The 16,163-nt window shown below is 36.8% G+C and overlaps 1 protein-coding gene across 2 annotated transcripts in view; it reads right to left on the bottom strand.

The window, feature by feature from the left end:
• The window catches only part of CFAP54 (cilia and flagella associated protein 54), a 281,143-nt gene that overhangs the window by 159,520 nt on the left and 105,460 nt on the right, over positions 1 to 16,163 (bottom strand). For both annotated transcript variants that reach the window (XM_059082492.2, XM_059082493.2), the window contains exons 29-32: positions 14,100 to 14,189; positions 13,296 to 13,422; positions 5,001 to 5,115; positions 4,547 to 4,647 (exon numbers count right to left, since the gene is read on the bottom strand). In XM_059082492.2, the coding sequence (XP_058938475.1) occupies positions 4,547 to 4,647; positions 5,001 to 5,115; positions 13,296 to 13,422; positions 14,100 to 14,189 (433 nt within the window). The remainder of the gene's footprint in view (positions 1 to 4,546; positions 4,648 to 5,000; positions 5,116 to 13,295; positions 13,423 to 14,099; positions 14,190 to 16,163) is intronic.

The following is a 16,163-nucleotide window of genomic DNA, read 5'->3' as shown; positions in this document are numbered from 1 at the left end:
CAGGAGTTGGGAGGGGGAGAGGAAGGGAGGTGGCTGTGGTTATGAAAAGGTAGCAGGGGGACTTGGCAGGTAGATCCTTATGATAGAGCTGTTCTGTTTCTTGACTACAGTGATAGTCACACAAGTCTATAAATGTGATAAAATTGCATAAGACTAAATACACACACTCATATGATTGCACGTAGAATTGCTATAATCTGAATAAGGTCAGCAGATTGTATCCATGTCAATTTCCTGTCGGTGCTATTTTTAGTTATTTAATTAATACTAGGAGAAACTGGGTGAAAGGTGTATAGGTTTTTTCTGTATTATTTTTTGTAACTGCATGTGGATGTACAATTATCTGAAAATAAAAAGTTTTTTAAAATGCATGTTACAACAAGGATGTCCACAATCACAAACTCCATTCAAGATTAAACTTCACATCCCAACCTGTAGGCTAGACAAAGAAGTAAGAGGCTTGAGTGTTAGAAAGGATTAAGAACACTTTCATTATTTGTTCACAGTATGACCATCCACACAGAAAATCTGTAACTATGGATAAATTACCAAGATGTAGAGAAGATCGAGTTGTTTATAAATCAATCATATTCCTATATAAAAGAACAGAAGTATTCAAAAACATAATTTTGAATATCACTTACACAAATACCAAAAAGCATTCCTTTTATGTAGCTAACAAAAGATAGATCACAGCTTTATGGAGAATATCATAAAAATTTATTGATAGATATTAAATAGGATCTAAGTATGTGGTCTGTCTACTAATAGATTCAATGTTGTTTAAAAAAAATAACTTTTCAAACCAATCCATAGATTCAATTCTATCTCCATCAAAATCACAAGTAGTTATTTCTTTTTACTACTCGCAGCTATTCCAAACTATTTTGTGGAAAAATATCTAAGACATGCATGAAGGAAGAGAACATACTGGAGAGACTTGTTCTATCAAGACAATAAAACTTAATTTAAAACCAGACAAAGTATGATGGTGTGATATTGACTCAGGGATAGACAGACTAATGGGACAGGAAAAAGATTCCAAAACTACATATAAGACAACTTGCTAAATGACAAAAAATGACAGTGATGACAGAATAGACTACTCAATAAAGGGAGCTAGTCAATTGGGTATAATGAAACTATAATGAAACTAAAAAAGAGGGGGAGAGGAATTCTTCCTCTCACCATTCATAAAAATTGATTAGAGTTGGATGAAATTCCTAATTGTAAAATCAAACATTTAAATTGATGAAGGAAACACCTCACTACCTCAGTTAGAGAAGAATTTCAAAAATAATAAAGTGAAATGTTGATACATTTGACCCAATTAACAGCTATAGCTTTTGATTTTAAAAAAGATGACTTTCAGGGACTTCCCTGGTGGCACAGTGGTTAAGAATCTGCCTGCCAATGCAAGGGATATAGGTTCAAACCCTGGTCTAGGAAGATCCGTCATGCCATGGAGCAGATAAGCCCGTGTGCCACAACTACTGAGCGCAGAGCCTGCAAGCCACAACTACTGAAGCCCGCATGCCTAGAGCCCATGCTCTACAACAAAGGAAGCCACCGCAGTGAAAAGCTGCACACCACAATGAAGAGTAGCTCCACTCGCCACAACCAGGGAAAGCCCGCGTGCAGCAACAAAGACCCAATGCAGCCAAAAATAAATAAATAAATAAATAGATGAACGAATGAATAAAAAAAGATGACTTTTAAAATGTAAATGGATGAGCCTCAAACTGGGAAAAGCATTAGTATCCAAACTTCTAAAAATAAATGAGAAAACAAAAGTTGCAAATGTGCAAAGGATCTAAACAAGCAGTCTTGAGAACACAAAAACCCTAGGGTTTAAAAAAAACATGAAAAGCTGCCTAACCTCATCAGTAATCAAAGAAATAAAAATTAAAATAACAAGGAGAGAAAATTTCACAGCTCATAGGTCCACAAAAATTTGAAAATTTGGGGGCTTCCCTGGTGGCGCAGTGGTTGAGGGTCCGCCTGCCGATGCAGGAGACACGGGTTCGTGCCCTGGTCCGGGAGGATCCCACATGCCGCGGAGTAGCTGGGCCCGTGGGCCATGGCTGCTGGGCCTGCGCGTCCGGAGCCTGTGCTCCGCGACGGGAGAGGCCACGGCAGTGGGAGGCCCGCATACCGCAGAAAAAAAAAAAAAAAAAAAAATTTGAAAATTTGATAATAATATTAAGTATCAGGGAAGATGCTGACTAAGGGAAACGTGACACACCACTGATGAAAATTTTAAAACAATTTAGCAATATCTAGAAATGTTAAAATGTTCATATGCTGGGAACTACACTCCTGTGTATTTACCCCAGAAACACTCACATGTGCATATGGAGATATATATAAGAATGTCCTTTGCAGCACTGTTTACATAATGGAAAGTTAGACTAGACTTGTGTATAATCAACATGAAAAAAATCTCACAAACATAATAGTGAGGAATAAGAGCAAACTGGCAAAAATAATTGTAAAAAATAACACCGTATGTTATTTAGGGGCATATACATATATAATTGAAGCATAAAGTCACTTATAAGCATGATAAATGCCAAATTTTGGATTGTATTACTTCTGGGATAGAGAGGGACAGAAATGCATCCCAAAAGCTTTATGGTGTGCTGCATATGGGTTACATGTTCATTTGTTATATTATTTTCTATACTCATCTAAAATACGTCATAATTTAAATAAAGAAAATGAAGGGATAATCAAACAGAGAGTAGGCAAATGCAAACAAGAAGAAAATAAGAGTGGTTAGTTAATATTTATATGTTGAAAATTAAGATCAAAATCACTAACCAGGTAAAGGAAAGCATTACGTAATGAAGGTAAGATATATAAAGAATGTTTGAGAATCATAAATGTGTACTCGTGACAATAAAAGCTAAACATACCATGATAAGTTTTATGGTTTAAGTTTTATAAACAAGAACATTATCTGCCAATAATTAAAAGTAATTTACCAGTTTAATCTCCTGGCCACTCTTATCTAAATTACTGCTATCACCACCTCCATTCCAGGCCAGTTACTCTATAGTATATCATCCTGCTCATTTATTTTATAAAATTTATCAAAAATTTAAATTGTCTTGTTTCCAACAAAGGAAACCATAAACAAGACAAAAAGACAACCCTCAGAATGGGAGAAAATATTTGCAAACGAAACAATGAAAAAAATATACAAACAGCTCATGTAGCTCAATATAAAAAAAACAAGCAACCCAATCAAAAAATGGGCAGACAGGCTTCCCTGGTGGCGCAGTGGTTGAGAATCTGCCTGCCGATGTGGGGGACACGGGTTCGTGCCCCTGTCTGGGAAGATCCCACATGCCGCGGAGCAGCTGGGCCCGTAAGTCATGGCCACTGAGCCTGCGCATCCGGAACCTGTGCTCCGCAAAGGGAGAGGCCACAACAGTGAGAGGCCCGCGTACCGCAAAAAAAAAAAAAAAAAAAAAAAAAAAATGGGCAGAAGACCTAAATAGACATTTCTCCAAAGGAGACATACAGATGGCCAAGAGGTACATGAAAAGATGCTGAACATCACTAATTAGAGAAATGCAAATCAAAACTACAGTGAGGTATCATCTCACAATGATTAGAATGGGCATCATCAGAAAATCTACAACCAATAAATGCTGGAGAAGGTGTGGAGAAAAGGGAACCCTCTTGCACTGTTGGTGGGAATGTAAATTGATACAGCCACTATGGAGAACAATATGGAGGTTCCTTAAAAAACTAAAAATAGAATTACCATATGATCCAGTAATCCCACTACTGGGCATATACCCTGAGAAAACCATAATTCAAAAATACACATGCACCCCGATGTTCACTGCATCACTATTTACAATAGCCAGATCATGGAAGCAACCTAAATGTCCACTGACAGATGAATGGATAAAGAATATATGGTACATATATACAATGGAATATTACTTGGCCATAAAAAGGAATGAAATTGGGTCATTTGTAGAGACTTAGATGGACCTAGAGACTGTCATACAGAGTGAAATAAGTCAGAAAGAGAAAAACAAATATTGTATATTAACGCACATATGTGGAATCTAGAAAAATGGTACAGATAAACCGGTATGCAAGGCAGAAATAGAGACACAGATGTAGAGAACAGACGTACGGATGCCAAGGAGGGAAGGGGGGGTGGGATGAATAGGGAGACTGGGATTGACATATATACACTATATGTATAAAACAGATAACTCATGAGAAACTGCTGTATAGCACAAGGAATTCTACTTCACTTTGCTGTACAGTAGAAACTAACACATTGTAAAACAACTATACCCGAATAAAAAATAAATAAATAATAAATAAAATAAAATAAATAAAAAATAAATATTTTATTTGTGTCTTTGTTTATTTTCTGTTCCTTTTATTAGTATGTAAGCTCCCTGATGGCAGTGATCTTATCTGTCTAGTCTACCAATGTATCCCTGGTGCCTAAAATAATGCACAACACATAGTAACCCTCAAGTAAACATTTAATTAATTAATCAATCAATACCTTTCTTGCTCCGCCATTTCAGAAATAAAAGGATTTTTATTCAAAAATTCTCTTAGAGTTTCCTTTTTTTTAGATCTCTGTCTGGACTTCATTTCTATAGTCTTAACATGGGAAATAACAAAAATGTTACAAATCCAGTTTAAAATCTTAACACAATACTATAATTTACTTGTACTCTAATGCTTATCTTTTGACTTTAAAATAGTGGTTTCTTTATGCCCCTCAATTAAAATTATTATCAAAAGTAAAAGAAGTACCCCTGTAGACAAAAAAAAATGGTTATAAAAATATCATTGTGATAAGAATTAAAATATATTGCATAATTATAAAATTATGCTTATTGGTATTCTCTTCTGTTTCACATTATACTAAATTATAGTACAGCCAACCATCTCTAGATACATGAATCTCTTAAGTTCATTAACTTAAAATTCAAAATTTATATGAAACTTACTCTTCCAATCTCCACTACTGCAGCTCTGAACTTCTTCATAGGTTTGACGACCTTTTTACACAAAGTATTGTCCTTATATTTCATTTTTTTAATTCCAAGTAGGGACTCGTTCCTCCTAATACAAAAAGATAAAGTCAGTTAAAAAGATCTGAAAGAATTTATAAAACTACCACAAAGTAATAAACCTTTAATGAGCATTGTCACTGAAATTATGCTAGAAGAATACCCAAAATTGGTTATGTCCCATGCATAAATGAGACTATGATACTCCTGGTCATCAACGAATAGCTAGCCTCTCAAAAGAGCAAAATGTAAATCACACCATAAAAATGTGATGAGAGCTGAAGTATGATCTAGGAGGAATAGGACTGAACTGAAAATAAAATGTGAACACTCCCTTTTAAAACTGAGAAAATAACTATATAAGAGAGACCCTAGACAAACTACCTTGCTTCCAACAGACTTCAGTCCTTTTAGTTCCACCATGTGCAAGCTCCCAGCCACTATCAACTTCTGGATATCAACAAGAGATAAGCATTTTAGATGACTACACTCATCCCTTGGTAACTGCAGGGGCTTGGTTCCAGGACCCCCTCAGATACCGCAAGTCAAGGATGCTCAAGTCTTTTATATAAAATGGCATAGTACTTTCATATAACCTACACACATCCTCCTATATACTTTAAATCATCTCTAGACTATTTAAAATACAATGTAGGCTTTGGAGGTCAGATCCCAGAGAGAGGACTAGGATTGGTTGTGTAAACACAGCCTGAAGGGGGCTAGTGCACCACAGTTAGCAGGGAGGGAGTCCAGGAAAACGTCTGGAACTGCCTAAGAGGCAATAGACCGTTGTTTCAGAGTGTGTGAGGAGAGCAGCACAGCGTAAATGAGCTTCAGAGACGGGTGCAAGCCGCGGCTATCAGCGCGGACCCCAGAAATGGGCATGAAATGCTAAGGATGCTACTGCAGCCACCACGAATCCTTTGTGCAAGCACAGGTCACTATCCACACCTCCCCTCCTGGGGAGCGAGCCTGTGCAGCTCGCCACTGCCAGGGTCCCGTGATCCAGGGACAACTTCCCAGGGAGAACACACGGCATGCCTCAGGCTGTTGCAATGTCACTCTGGCCTCTGCCGCCACAGGCTCATCCCACAATTCCATACCCCTCCACCCCCTGGCCTAGGTGAGCCAGAGCCCCCTAATCAGCTGCTCCTTTAACACCCTCCTGTCTGGGCAAAGAACCCATGATAGAGGACGACCTACATGCAGAGGCTGGGCCAAATCCAAAGCTGAACCCCAGGAGCTGTGCAAACACAGAAGAGAAAGGGAAATTTCTCCATGCAGCCTCAGGAGCAGCAGATTAAATCTCCACAATCAACTTGATGTACCCTGTACCTGTAGAATACCTGAATAGACAATGAGCCATCCCAAAACTGAGGCAGTGGATTTGGGGAGCAACTGTAGACTTGGGGTTGCTGTATGTGACTGACTAGTTTCTGATTTTTATGTTGATCATAGTATAGTTTTTAGCATTTGTTATCATTGGTGGATTTGTTTATTGGTATAGTTGCGCTCTTCTTTTTTTTTAAATTACTTTTTAAATTTTTTTATTTTAATAATATTTATCTTATTTTTTTTACTTTAATAACTTTATTTTATTTTATTTTTTATTTCTTTTCTGTCTCCCTTTTCTTCTGAGCCTTGTGGTTGACAGGGCTTTGATGCTCTGGCCAGGTGACAGGCCTGCACGTCTGAGGTGGGAGAGCTGAGTTCAGTACATTGGACTACCAGAGACCTCCTGGTCCCATGTACTATCAGTTGGTGAGAGCTCTCACAGAGAGCTCCGTCTCAATGCTAAGACCCAGCTCCACTCAATGGCCAGCAAGCTCCAGTGCTGGACACCCCATGGCAAACAGGTAGAAACACAGGACCACAACCCCACCCATTAGCAGAGAGGCTGCCTAAAATCATAATAAGGTCACAGACACCCCAAAACACACCACCGGATGTGGTCCTGCCACCAGAAACACAAGATCTAGCCTCATTCACCAGAACACAGGCACCAGTACCCTCTACCAGGAAGCCTACACAACCCAATGAACTAACTTACCCACTGGGGGAAGACACCAAAAACAATGGGAACTACGAACCTGCAGCCTGCAAAAAGGAGACCCCAAACACAGTAAGTTAAGCAAAATGAGAAGAAAAAGAAATATGCAGCAGATGAAGGAGCAAAGTAAAAACCTACCAGACCAAACAAATGAAAAGGAAATAGGCAGTCTACCTGAAAAAGAATTCAGAGTAATGATAATAAAGATGATTCAAAATCTTGGAAATAGAATGGGGAAAATATAAGAAACGTTTAACAAGGACCTAGAAGAACTAAAGAGCAAACAATGATGAACAACACAATAAATGCAATTTAAAATTCTCTAGAAGGAATCAGTAGCAGAATAACTGAGGCAGAAGAACGAATAAGTGACCTGGAAGATAAAATAGTGGAAATAACTACCACAGAGCAGAATAAAGAAGAAAGAATGAAAAGAATTGAGGGAAGTCTCAGAGACCTCTGGGCAAATATCAAATGCACCGACATTCAAATTATAGGGGTTCCAGAAGAAGAAGAGGAAAAGAAAGAGACTGAGAAAATATTTGAGGAAATTATAGTTGAAAACTTCCCTAATATGGGAAAGGAAATAGTCAATCAGATCCAGGAAGTGCAGAGAGTATCTTACAGGATAAATCCAAGGAGAAACACACCAAGACACATATTAATCAAACTATCAAAAATTAAATACAAAGAAAAAATATTAAAAACAGCAAGGAGGGGCTTCCCTGGTGGCACAGTGGTTGAGAGTCTGCCTGCCAATGCATGGGACACAGGTTTGTGCCCCGGTCCGGGAAGATCTCACATGCCACAGAGCGGCTAGGCCCATGAACCATGGCCGCTGAGCCTGCACGTCTGGAGCCTGTGCTCCGCAATGGGAGAGGCCACAACAGTGAGAGGCCCACGTACCGCAAAAAAAAAAAAAAAAAAAAAAAAAGCAGCAAGGAAAAAGCAACAAATAACATACAAGGGAATCCCCATAAGGTTAAGAGCTGATCTTTCAGCAGAAACTCTGCAAGCCAGAAGGGAGTGGCAGGGCATATTTAAAGTGATGAAAAGGAAAAACCTACAACCAAGATTACTCTACCCAGAAAGGATCTCATTCAGATTCGACGGAGAAATTAAAACCTTTACAAACAAGCAAAAGCTAAGAGAATTCAGCACCACCAAACCAGCTATACAGCAAATGCTAAAGGAACTTCTCTAGGCAGTAAACACAAGAGAAGGAAAAGACCTACAAGAACAAACCCAAAACAATTAAGAAAATGGTAACAGGAACATACATATCGATAATTACCTTAAATGTAAATGGAATAAATGCTCCAACCAAAAGACATAGACTGGCTGAATGGATACAAAAACAAGACCCGTATATCTGCTGTCTACAAGAGACCCACTTCAGACCTAGGGACACATACAGATTGAAAGTGAGGGGATGGAAAAAGATATTCTATGCAAATGGAAATCAAAAGAAAGCTGGAGTAGCAATTCTCACATCAGACAAAATAGACTTTAAAATAAAGACTATTACGAGAGACAAAGAGGACAAAAGAGACAAAAGGACACTACATAATGATCATGCGATCAATCTAAGAAGAAGATATAACAATTGTAAATATTTATGCACCCAACATAGAAGCACCTCAATACATAAGGCAAATGCTAATAGCCATCATAAAACTAGAAATTGACAGTAACTCAATCATAGTAGGGGACTTTAACACCTCACTTTCACCAATGGACAGATCATCCAAAATGAAAATAAATAAGGAAACACAAGCTTTAAATGACACATTAAACAAGATGGACTTAACTGATATTTATAGGACATTCCATCCAAAAACAATAGAATACACTTTCTTCTCAAGTGCTCATGGAACACTCTCCATGATAGATCATATCTTAGGTCACAAATCAAGCCTTGGTAAATTTAAGAAAATTCAAATTGTATCAAGTATCTCTTCTGACCACAACGCTATGAGACTAGATATCAATTACAGGAAAAAAGGTGTAAAAAATACGAACACGTGGAGGCTGGCTAAACAATACACTACTAAATAACCAAGAGATCACTGAAGAAATAAAAGAGGAAAACAAAAAATACCTAGAAACAAATGACAATGAAAACACAACAACCCAAAACCTATGGGATGCAGCAAAAGCAGTTCTAAGAGGGTAGTTTATAGCAATACAATCCTACCTCAAGAAACAAGAAACACCTCAAATACACAACCTAACCTTACACCAAAGCAATTAGAGAAAGAAGAACAAAAAAACCCCCAGAGTTAGCAGAAGAAATCATATAGATCAGATCAGAAATAAATGAAAAAGAAATGAAGAAAACAATAGCAAAGATCAATAAAACTAAACACTAGTTCTTTGAGAAGATAAACAAAATAGATAAACCATTAGCCAGACTCATCAAGATAAAAATGAAAAAGACTCAAATCAACAGAATTAGAAATGAAAAAGGAGAGGTAACAACGGACACTGCAGAAATACAAATGATCATGAGAGATTACTACAAGCAACTATATGCCAATAAAATGGAAAACCTGGAAGAAATGGACAAATTCTTAGAAAAGTACAACCTTCTGACACTGAACCAGGAAGAAAGAGAAAATATAAATAGACCAATCATAAAGCAATGAAACTGAAAATGTGATTAAAAACCTTCCAACAAACCAAAGCCCAGGACCAGATGGCTTCACAGGCAAATTCCATCAAACATCTAGAGAAGAGCTAACACCTATCCTTCTCAAACTCTTCCAAAATACTGCAGAGGGAGGAATATTCCAAAACTCATTATACGAGGCCACCATCACCCTGATACCAAAACCAGACAAAGGTGTCACAAAAAAAGAAAACTACAGTCCAATATCACTGATAAACATAGATGCAAAAATCCTCAACAAAATACTAGCAAACAGAATCCAACAGTACATTAAAAGGATCATACAGCATGATCAAATGGGATTTATCCCAGGAATACAAGGATTCTTCAATATATGCAAATCAATGGATGTGATGCACCATATTAATAAACTGAAGGATAAAAACCATATGATAATCTCAATAGATACAGAAAAAACTTTTGACAAAATTCAACACCCATTAACAATAAAAACTCTCCAGAAAGTAGGCATAGAGGGAACTTACCTCACCATAATAAAGGCCATGTATGACAAACCCACAGCCAATATCATTCTCAATGGTGAAAAACTGAAACCATTTCCACTAAGATAAGGAACAAGACAAGATTGCCCACTCTCAACACTATTATTCAACATAGTTTTGGAAGTTTTAGCCACAGCAATCAGAGAAGAAAAAGAAATAAAAGGAATCCAAATTGGAAAAGATGAAGTAAAGCTGTCACTGTTTGCAGAAGACATGATACTATACACACAGAATCCTAAAGATGCTACCAGAAAACTACTAGAGCTAATCAATGAATCTGGTAAAGTAACAGGATACAAAATTAATGCACAGAAATCTCTGGCATTCCTATACACTAATGATGAAAAATCCAAAAGGGAAATTAAGGAAACACTCCCATTTACCACTGCAACAAAAAGAATAAAATACCAAGGAATAAACCTACCTAAGAAGACAAAAGACCTGTATGCAGAAAACTGTAAGACACTGATTAAAGAAATTAAAGATGATACAAACAGATGGAGAGATATACCATGTTCTTGGATTGGAAGAATCAACGTTGTGAAAATGACTATACTAGCGAAAGCAAACTACAGATTCAGTGCAATCCCTATCAAACTACCAATGGCATTTTTTACAGAAATAGAACAAAAAATTTAACAATTTGTATGGAAACACCAAAGACCCCAAATAGCCAAAGCAATCTTGAGAACGAAAAATGGAGCTGGAGGAATCAGGTTCCCTGACTTCAGACTATACTACAAGGCTACAGTAATCAAGACAGTATGGTACTGGCACAAAAACAGAAACATAAATCAATGGAACACGATAGAAAGCCCAGAGATAAACCCACACACATATGGTCACCTTATTTTGATAAAGAAGGGAAGGATATACAGTGGAGAAAAGACAGCCTCTTCAATAAGTGGTGCTAGGAAAACTGGACAGCTACCTGTAAAAGTATGAAATTAGAACACTCCCTAACACCACACACAAAAATAAACTCAAAATGGGTTAAAGACCTAAATGTAAGGCTAGACACTATCAAACTCTTAGAGGAAAACATAGGCAGAACACTCTATGACATAAATCACAGCAAGATCCTTTTTGATCCACCTCCTAGAGTAAGGGAAATAAAAACAAAAATAAACAAATGGGACCTAATGAAACTTAAAAGCTTTTGCACAGCAACGGATACCATAAACAAGACCAAAAGACAACCCTCAGAATGGGAGAAAATAGTTGCAAATGAAGCAACTGACAAAGGATTAATCTCCAAAATTTATAAGCAACTCATGCAGCTCAATAACAAAAAAACAAACAACCCAATCCAAAAATGGGCAGAAGAACTAAATAGACATTTCTCCAAAGAAGATATACAGATTGCCAACAAACACATGAAAGAATGCTCAACATCATTAATCATTAGAGAAATGCAAATCAAAACTACAATGAGATATCATCTCACACCGGTCAGATTGGCCATCATCAAAAACTCTAGAAACAATAAATGCTGGAGAGGGTGTGGAGAAAAGGGAACACTCTTGCACTGCTGGTGGGAATGTAAACTGATACAGCCACTATGGAGGACAGTATGGAGGTTCCTTAAAAAACTACAAATAGAACTACCATATGACCCCGCAATCCCACTACTGAGCATATATCCTGAGAAAACCATAATTCAAGAAGAGTCATGTACCAAAATGTTCATTGCAGCTCTATTTACGATAGCCAGGACATAGAAGCAACCTAAGTGTCCATCAACAGATGAATGGATAAAGAAGATGTGGCACATATATACAATGGAATATTCCTCAGCCATAAAAAGAAATGAAACTGAGTTATTTGTAGTGAGGTGGATGGACATGGAGTCTGTCATACAGAGTGAAGTAAGTCAGAAGCAGAAAAACAAATACCATATGCTAACACATATTTATGGAATCTAAGAAAAAAAATGTCATGAAGAGACTAGGGGCAGGACAGGAATAAAACACAGACCTACTAGAGCATGGACTTGAGGATATGGGGAGGGGGAAGGGTAAGCTGTGACGAGGTGAGAGAGTGGCATGGACATATATACACTACCAAACATAGGGTGGATAGCTAGTGGGAAGCAGCCGCATGGCACAGGGAGATCAGCTCGGTGCTTTGTGACCACCTAGAGGGGTGGGATAGGGAGGGTAGGAGGGAGGGAGACGCAAGAAGGAAGAGATATGGGAACATATGTATATGTATAACTGATTCACTTTGTTGTAAAGCAGAAACTAACACACCATTGTAAAGCAATTATACTCCAATAAAGATGTTAAGAAAAAAAAAAAGCAAAAGTAAACAAATGGGACTACATCAAAGGGAGGGGGTGGAGGTAGAGGGAATTACTGAAAATAATTAAAAGGTACAAACTTCCAGTTATAAATAAGAACTAGGGATGTAATGTACAACAAGATAAAGATAATTAACACTGCTGTATGTTATAAATGAAGCTTGTTAAGAGAGTAAATCTTAAGAATTCTCATCATAAGGAAGAAAAAAAATTTTTCCACTTCTTTAGTGTTGCATTTATATGAGATGATAAATGTTCACTAAGCCCACTGTGGTAATCATTTTATGATATATGTAAATCAAATCATTATGTTGTATACCTTAAAGCTTGTACAGTGCTGTATGTCAGTTATATCTCAATAAAACTGGATGAAAAAATTAATTAGATAAATAAATAAGTGGACCCAAAAGTCCATGCGAGAGACGCTGATAGCCTAGAGATGCTATCATCCAACCTGACTCAGTAGCAAAAGGCCTAATTTATTTCCTGCTATAAATATAAACATGCTCTATTATTCCTTAGTTCAGTTGAACAAATATTTTTATGTTTATTTATTTATTTACACAGACATAAATACTACCTCCCAGATGACTGTTTTAATTGCATATACCCCACTCTCTTTTTCATCAACTTTATATATCTTTAGGGAACAATTTTACTCATTTTTTAAAGTTGTTAATGCTAATAAAACAGATATTACAAATACCTTTTCAAGAAGTCATAGACAGGATTTGTTATCTCCACCATAAGTTGAAATTTTTCATCATTCATACATTTTTGCATAACTTGTGTAAAGAATTCCAGGAATCTAGGTCTCTGCTTAAATTTCATAACTGTGAAAACAAGAAGGTTTATATATAATCACCAATACACTTGGTCATTGTCATTGAAAGGTTACTATTGCTATTAGGCATTTTGTTCTAACAGACGAGTTTATTAACCTACTTTTTAGATTTCTCACTTAAAAAAAATGTATACGAGTAAATGTGGTGAAACTATTGTTTGTCTAAAATCAAATATTCCTTTATGGTCTAAATTTCATTTGTTTTTCAAACATCTTGGTGTTGTAAGATTTCCTAAAAGTTGCCTCTAACATATGACTAGGTGGGAAAAAAATTGCTGATAATTGCCAGAATAACTAGTTATCCTAATTTTTATTATATTTCACTCTGAGATAAGCAATAATGCTGCTATTTCTTCATAGCTAAGCTTAAAGATCACTAACACATTTTTCAATTCCCTAGTTTTTGTAAGCTTCATAATAACACCATTTACTGTCAAAATATAAGCCACCATCAAGGTTCCATCTTTCCAGACTTTAAATCAGGTACCTATTTTGGTCTCTTTCACTACTCGGCAATCAAGAGCCTGCCTTATTCTGAATGGGTAAGAACCTGAAATATTCTGCCTAGAACAAGTGAAACCTTTAAGTAGAAAACAACAGAATCCACAGAATAAAAGATCTTCAACAGTAAGGTGAGTGAGCAACATGTACGTTTAGGTCACCTACCTTCTTTCACAGCACCTTTGACCGACCAATTTAAAACTATAGGGTAAAGAAATATGGGATCCTCTTCTCCTGAGAGTTCAGTTGTAACATCTAAGGTTAAAAGGAATTAAGTTGTTGGTTCTGTTTAACATCAATAAGCAAAAATGAAAATTCTTTGCTGGGGATGAAAAATAGGAAAATACCCAAGTATACATTCTAAATTATGTGCCTTAAAATATCAATTATATCATATTTTGGAGATTAAAAAATCCAATAATCTCAATTATTTTCCTTTCATTTTTTTTTCTCCTTAAAGGCCAAGGAGTCTACCACCAAATCGGGGAAGAGTTTCCAAGGCATGAGTCTTTCTTATTCAACAGCTATTGTGTATCAACAAATATCAGACTCTGAAACCTACCAATTATATGAACTCCATTTTTATAAAAAATCTTTAAAAGACAGTATAGAATAATGAACAGAAGAGCCCCTAGAGCCAGGATGCCTGGGTTCAGATACTAAGTCTGACATTTCCTTTTTTTTAGGCTGCACGGCATGCAGGATGCGGGATGTTAGTTCCCCGACCAGGGATCAAACCCACTGGGAGCATGGAGTCTTAACCACTGGACCTCCAAGGAAGTCCCTAAGTCTGACACTTTTTAGTTATGAGAACTTGAGAAGTTACTCACCTCCTCTGTGCCTCTATTTCCTTATCTTTAAAATGGGGATAATAACAGAACCTATTTCATATGGTTGTTATATAAGGGTTATATAAGTTTTCATATGTATGATACACTTAAAATAGTTCCTCGCACACAGAAAGCACTGTATAAAACTATTATTTTTATTATTGTTTTGTTACTGAATCTACTGTTTAGCTAGTAACATTATATTGTGCTTCTTAGTAAAATATTAAAATGTGTTTGGGGGTGTTGATAATATGAAAATAAGTAATTTACATTTCCAGAACACTTTACATTTTAAGAAATTATATATTTTTATATGTACCCAGACAATACAGCTTTCCCGAAACTAGGTTTACTGGTTATGTGAGTAACAGCATTGGGTTCATTTCATAAATTCAGCTTGAAACAGACATGGAGTGTATTGAAATAAAGTGAGAGATCCAAGTCAGGGAATTATGAAACAGTAAGACCACCCAGATATAACTGAGGCACAAAGTAGAGAGGTGAGGTGGGGTCACAGAACTCTACAAGTTTAGTTACTTCCCAACAGACCAAGGGGCCGAGAAAGTGGAGCCTCCTAATGAGATAAATGCAGGCACTCTTTTGTTCTTCTAGAAGGTTTGAAGTCCTGCTTCTTAAAAAATGTGATAATAGTCGTCATCACCAGAAACTAAATTAATATCTTAATCAGATTTCCAAACTGCAATCTCTAAAACTCCAATCACTGTGTTAACATTTTGGTCTATTATTAAATTACTATACAGCACAATGACTCACTTGAGTTCGTCTCACTTAACATTTTGGTCTATTATTAAATTACTATACAGCACAATGACTCACTTGAGTTCATCTCACTTGAGTAAACCATGGTTCAAATCACTCGTACATAACACCCGCCATGCCATCACTTTATTTCTCAGTTACATTTTTCTCTTTAGAGCAGCGATTCTCAATTTTGTGTCCCCCTTCCACAATATATTTGCCAACATCTGCCTCGCAGCTCGTTGTCACAGCTGGGGAGAATGCAGGGAGGATGGTGTGCCATGCATCTCTGGACAAAGGCCAGGGGTGCCGCTCCACATCCACAATGCCTAGGACAGTCCCCCACAGCAAAGTGTTATCTGGCCCAAATTGGCAATAGTGTTGAGGCTGAGAAACCCTGCTTTAGAATGAGAAGATTTAGGCTCAAATCCAAGTCAGCTATGTAATGCTAAATAAATCACTTAATCTTTATGAGCCACATCTGTAAAAAGTGGTTAGCAATCCCTTATTAACAAAGTATTGTTAGGATTAATGACACAATGTAAAAGCACTGCATAAACCTTAAGGGGTTTACCAAATGCTAATCTCATCCTAATCCTCTTAACAAAATATTTTCTATTTTAAACAGCAAAATGCTAAA

Source organism: Kogia breviceps, chromosome 12, assembly GCF_026419965.1.
Source record: "Kogia breviceps isolate mKogBre1 chromosome 12, mKogBre1 haplotype 1, whole genome shotgun sequence".
NCBI lineage: Eukaryota > Metazoa > Chordata > Mammalia > Artiodactyla > Physeteridae > Kogia > Kogia breviceps.
The sequence above is the reverse complement of the archived record's forward strand: the minus strand, read 5'-3'. Positions and strand labels throughout refer to the sequence as shown.